Genomic DNA, 6,231 nt, shown 5'->3' with positions numbered 1-6,231 from the left:
CTTTCTCTTCCTCTGTCCCTCTCTGGTGAGCACATGCACCCGCTGGTAATAAAAAAATACAATTAAAAGTTATTCCAAATTGGGAATTTATAACATATTTTTGAGGCTCTTGGGAGTTATCCTAGTGAGCAGGAATTCGGGGAGCAACTGCTTCTCCAGAGTGGCTTGGAAGGCTCCACCCTCACTCGGTGAGGTCTGTGGTAGCAGGTGTGTCCTGTTGGCTTTTCTTCCCCCACCAGAGGGCGTGCTCATGAGAGCCTGCCTCCCCCGGCTCATCCCTGCACAGCCCCCTCTTATCCGGTCATGATGCGTAGACAGCATGCATCCACCCTGTCTCCAAGCTACTTGGCTAGAACACGAACCATGGTCGGCCATATGGGGCCCGGCTTCCTCCACGCAGTGCTTAACTGCAGCACTGCAGGCTCGTCCCCACTGACTTCTGTTCTCCAGGCTCAGCCTGTGTTTCGGGACCCTCAGTCATGATGCTCCGTCATTAGTTAGGGGTCTGCTGTTAGCACATGTGGGTCCAGAAGTGCAAATGATGCAAATTAGGGCAGACCATCCAGCTGGACTTTCCTGCTGCTTTATCAACCTCGCCCTCAGGTCATCCTGTCCCTCCTGCCCCCTGCAGTTTCTGGATCCAGAGTTACAGGATCCGGAGTTCAGATCACGGGAACACGTCAATTCCTGAAAAGCTTCAGGGTAGCCTTGCTTGGGTCACAGACCTACCCCTGAACTACCCCAGTGTCCAGAGAGATGACAGGCCCATCAGGAGATGACTGACAGATGTCCTTATTTCTGTGATGGAGGAAGCAGAGTCCCATGACACACGCCCAGTGAGATGGGGACAGCCCTGCTTTGTGACTTCCAGCCAGGTCTGTGGGAAAGCAGTTGAGAATGGTGCTTCCTAGCAGAAACTTTTGGGGTTTCTGGGAGTACTGCCCCCAAAGACCGAGAAAAGGGACAAGGAAAACCCAGGTAGAAGCCCCTGCAGAATCCATGCCCTCTGGTTGTTCTGGGGACTCTAGCATCTTCAGCCTCTGAGCAAGCAAACTGTTGTGGCCTGGGCCTCGGGGACAGGGCTGTGCTGCTCCAAGCAGTCCTCCCAGCAGCCCCAGCGTGGGCATTTAAGGGCACGCAATGGCTGTGAGTGAGATGAAGGTGGCCCGCGCACATCCCGTGTAGGAGGAAGACAGGAAATTAACACACAAGCCCGTGTTGTATTTTACCACCCTGGACCTGGCAGAGGGAGGGAAGGAAGGTGTCCCCTGCAGGCCCAGGGCCGTAGGACAGCCACGATGTTCCTGCCTCCACTGGCTGCCCTTCCTTTCCTCTGAGAGGGAGGCCTTGGCCCTCTGCCTCAGGCTGGCCAACTCTGCAAAGGCTGTACAGAGAAACCTCCATGGATGTGATGGAGACACCCCTTGCCCAGCTAGTGGACCCCAGGTCTTGCAGGATCAAAGGAAGTGGATAGTAGAACCCCTTCTATCATACCAACACATCATGGTCCTCCTCTTCGTCCTCCCCACGGCCGAGTGTACGGAATGTCCCCTCGTGTTCATCCAAATGTCAGAACGCCCAGGGTGCAAACAGGTCAGGTGGGTGTTCTGCAAGTGCCAACGACCACCTCCCGCAGGCTGGCCTTGGCTGCAGGTGAGCATCCAGCCCTACTGTAGTGAGCTCTCAAGGGTACTCAGTGACCTCCCTGAGGTCCCAGGATTATGAGCCACCTGTGACTCGTCTCAGCACCCAGAAGGTGAGTGGGTGCAGGTGTCTGGTGCTCTGAGAACCACCCCAGCCCTGGAAGCCAGGGAGGTACCAGGGGATGTCAGTGGTGCACCCATCCACCTGTGGCTGCTGTTGTTCTGCCCCGTGACTGAGGGCCTACATCTGCCTGTCACCCACGATGCTGTGGCATCAGCTGTCCTCAAGAGGTTGAGCCTCCCGTGTTCCTTCTTCTTGAAGATCACCCAGTGTGTCATCACACCCACCTGTCCTCTTCCAACCTGGCTGATGGCCCAGGACACAGGGTCTAGGGGCCCTGGGGTGGAGAGCATCAGCCAGGGCTGGCACTGGCTTCTCTCCCTAGTCTTCCTCCCTAGGCCGGGCCTGCAGAGACCGCGTCACACGTGGGTCAGGGGCCAGCCTGCTAGGTTCACGCCACGGCTCTGTCACTCTGTGCCATGACATCACACTCAACCCACGTGCAAGCCGATGAAATCTGGGGCCTGGGCGGTTTTAGAGGCGAGTCGCTCAGGAGACAAAAGGTTTGGAGCGGAAGCAGGAAGGCGAGGGAGTTAGATCTGTGGTCTCTTCCACCTGCAGTGGGGTCTTGTTCCCAGTTCGCTCTGACTCCAGTGGTCTGGGACGCACTGCCCATGCTGCCCTCTCTCAGGCTTCTGTGGGCTGTGTCGGGGGGTCACTGGGGTGAGCAGGGCTGGGGGAGAGAGATGGACCCAGGGGAGAGCAGACCTGAGGCCGTCGGAAAGGGATCCTGCCACCCCCTCTTCTCTCACCGCAGGCAGAGACGGACACAGTCTGTGGGCCCAGGCAGCCACAGGGACCCTGGATCGTGGCATGTGAGCCAACAGCTCAGAGCCAGTTAGGCCAACCCCTCCCTATAGAAAAAGAAACCAAAAGCAATGGTTCGACCGCCATCCCTGAGCCAAGGAGACCCGGGGCTAGATTCCAGCTCCCTGGGCTAGGGTATTCATTTCATGGGCTCTCCAGAGCTGCAGGCAGAGGGTAGTGGTACTCCCCAGAAAGGATGGGAGCAGGCCTTCGGGACGAGCCCACTGACTGTTAGCAAAGCCAGGGCTGTGGTGTGGAGTGGTGGGGACCCCCTGAAGTCCTGGGAGAGGACCTCGGCCTCTGAGTTCCTACCCCAGCGATAAGGCTATCGTACTTTGTTACTATTCATGTGTTCACCCTGAGGTCTCCCCTCACCGCGCAGTGGTGGGACTGGGCTTTCCTCTCTCCCTCTCCGTTGTCTCTGCAGCAGCCATCAGACAGACTCCTCCACCTCCCAGTGTCTGGGCAGACCCCCACAGCGAGCCTCCTCTGGTGGCCACTCACTGCTGTGAGCTGTGCCAGGGCCTCAAATGCTCCCCAAGAGAAGCCCTGGAGACTCTGCCAGGAAGTAGAGAACTCTGCCATGAACAGAAAAAACACAGTGGTGCAAATTACTTGGGGCAGGCAAAGTATCAGGGAGGAAGGGGTGGAGAAAGAGACAGCAGCGTGTGAGGATACAGGCAAGCCTCACAGATACTGCGGGGTCAGTTCCAAACCACCATGATAAAGCAAGTATTGCAGGAAAGTGAGACACGTGGATTTTTGGTGTCCTAGTGCTTTTGAAAGTTAAGTTTATGGGGCCAGCAAATGGTGTAGCGGTTATGTTACTAGACTTCCACATGGCCAATCACGGTTCAAGTCCCAGACCTGGTGGCTTGAAACTCAGGCCTGGCATGTGTGCATGTGTGCCCAAGATCCTGAGAACAGAATGGGGGGGAAGGGACTGCAGATGGCTGTCCCACCTGGGGGGTTCTTTCTCACTTTCCCTCTCACTGTCTCTGTCTCTCTCTCTCTGTTGAGTTCATGCGCCCTAAGGCAAAAAAAAATCTTAAAAAAAGGGTAATTTTAGGCTATACAGTAGTCTGTTATGTGTGCAATAGCCTTATGACTATTTTTTTGGGGGGAGAGGTTTTTGCTACAGGGTGCGTGCCCTTGCCAGAAAGACAGAGAGAGAGAGTGAGAAATCACCCCCCAGAGGGATGGCTACGCCGCAGTCCCTTCTCCTACATTCTTCTCTCAGGATCTTAGGCATGCACACACACGTGCCCGGCATGAGTTTAAGCCACCGGGTCCAGGACTTGAACTGTGGTCAACTGCATTGGAGTCCAGTCACATAGCTATTATGCCAACTGCCAACTGCTGGTCCTGTAATAGCCTTATGTCTAAAAAAGATAATAATAATGTTCTGGGACCAGCAGTTGTTGGTCAAGTTCATTGTCTTGTGTGAGTGTCGTACATGGTGCCTCAAAACAATGCCGGTAGTAACAGCAAGGATCACTGACTGGACCGGTCCTGTGGCACAGTGGTTAAACACGGGGCGTCTAAAATTAGATCCCACGTGGCTAACTGTGGTTCGTATCCTGGCCCCGGCAGCTTGAAAACCACACTGGGCACGTGCATGTGTGTGCCTAAAATCCTGACCAGATGGAGAGATGGAGGAGAGGGGACGGTGGCATGCCCACCCCTCACTGGAGGTGCTCTCTCTGTCTCTCTAGTGATCACGTATGATCACGCATGTCCTCTAACGATGAAAGGGAACCACACACGTGTACACACACATACACACACCACACACGCGCTGATCACAGATCACCATGACAGATGTAATAGTAATGAGAAAGTTTGAGACACTGTACGGGTTGCCAGCATGGGCCACAGAGACACGAATGAGCACATGCTGTTGGGAAAGTGGCACCGATGGGCTAGCCTGACGCAGTGTCGCTGCAGACCTCCAGTCTGTATAGGTTATGTATAGATAGGTAGGTATAGACAGATATGTGTATATGTACACTTAGATATATGTGTGTGTGTGCACATATGTTTACTTGTGTGTGTGTGTATCTGCAAAATAGAGCAGAGGGAAGCACAGTAGAGGGTGTGCACGTACCTTCCAGGGAGGGACTGAAGGTGGTCTGAGGAGTCCCAGGCCCGGGTGCTCAGAGGAATTCGCAGTAAATGTTTGAATGAACAAACGAATCCAATGAATGAGCCTCAGTCACTTGGCATGGTTGTCTAGGGTTATGCGAGGATGCAGTGCCCACTTCACTACGGCTGAAACGTCCACACAGGTAAGGGCAACTGTGAGGAGCACGGATGTGAAAACGCCACTGACCCGCGATGGGGGAGAGGAAGCAGCCGTTAGAGAAGCCGGGAGGCGTTTAAGCGTGGCTGCCTTTGAAAGCAGAGAAGGCGGCCCAGCTCCAGCCCGACCAGTGGTCCTAATGGGTTGGAAAGACCCTACATGGCCCCTGGGACGGCCATGGCTCCCTGGGCCTTTCCTGCAAGCTGGTTTTCACACGTCGGCCCCATCACTGTTTCTGTTTTGTTTTTTCATTTTCTCATCAGACAAGTGGAAGCATGGATCGTGGTTTCCCGGCCCCTGTTCTCGGGGGGCACGTTGGCCTTTTCTTAGAAGAGGCAGAAGCCTGGTGTTTGCCAAGCACCCAGGCTGCCTGGCTCTGTGCCCTGCCCTCTGTGCCACTCCTCCCCCCCTCACCCTGGCCCCCGCCTGCCTCTGCTGCCCTGCTGGTTCTCAAGGCCCTGTTCTGTCTCTTGCAGGCTGGTGGTTCGTAAGCACCTCTGAGGAGCAGGGCTGGGTCCCTGCCACCTACCTGGAGGCCCAGAATGGTACTCGGGATGACTCAGACATCAACACCTCCAAGACGGGGGAAGGTAAGGGCCTGCAGGGACACGGGGATGGGGCCAGGAGGCGGGGGTGGGGGCTGCCTACCTCTGATGGCATCCCCTCCCAGAGGAAGCTCTCCCACTCTACTTCCTAAAACCATCAGAACCCCTAAAGTGAGTTGGGCTGGAACCCAGCCCCTTGGGATCCGACCTTACCGAGACGGACCCACAAGTTCCCCTCCCATCCCAGGCCTGTCCCTGCTGGGCTCACAGGTGCAGCCGAGAGTAGAGGAAATTCCCTTGGGATGTGGACTTCTGGTTTCAGCAACTTTGGGGTGATACTGAGAAGAGCCTTAGGGTTAGAGATCCCCGCAGGGCCCCCTCCCCAGAAGCCCTGTGCTCGTTGGGACCCCAGCAAGTCTTTGGTCCGCCACCTGCATGCAGCAAGGGCTGTCCCAAGGGCCCGCGCCCAGGGCCCCGCCGTGTGTGTGTCCTCTCCCTGAAGCCCCTCCGTCCACGAGGTGTCAGTCTGGCCTTGGGGCAGACGCAGCAGCCTGAGCCGTTCTCAGTGTCGGCGCTGAGGCGCTGCTCTCCAGCACCACCAGCTTCTAAGGAGCTCTGGCTTGGCGAGGTTTTTCTTGGTCTTTCTCCTTGCATTGCAAGGAGCGTGTCCGTGCCCCAGGCCAGCGCTGGCCTCAGCCGCCGTCTGTGGCCTCGGTGTTCCCCTGCACAGGCTGCCTCAGCCACCCCAGCTCCCGCAGCCTGCTCCAGACGGCTTCCAAACCTCCCAAGGCCTGGCAGCGGGAGTTCTTTCCC

General features: G+C 56.3%; 1 protein-coding gene across 1 annotated transcript in view; it reads left to right on the top strand.

The window, feature by feature from the left end:
- The window catches only part of SH3PXD2A (SH3 and PX domains 2A), a 309,695-nt gene that overhangs the window by 280,160 nt on the left and 23,304 nt on the right, over positions 1 to 6,231 (top strand). The window contains 1 exon segment of the mRNA XM_014583350.2: positions 5,350 to 5,463. Coding sequence (XP_014438836.2) covers positions 5,350 to 5,463 — 114 coding nt within the window.

This window comes from Tupaia chinensis, unplaced genomic scaffold (genome assembly GCF_000334495.1).
Source record: "Tupaia chinensis unplaced genomic scaffold, TupChi_1.0 Scaffold144255_1, whole genome shotgun sequence".
Classification (NCBI taxonomy): Eukaryota; Metazoa; Chordata; class Mammalia; order Scandentia; family Tupaiidae; genus Tupaia; species Tupaia belangeri.
The sequence above is the reverse complement of the archived record's forward strand: the minus strand, read 5'-3'. Positions and strand labels throughout refer to the sequence as shown.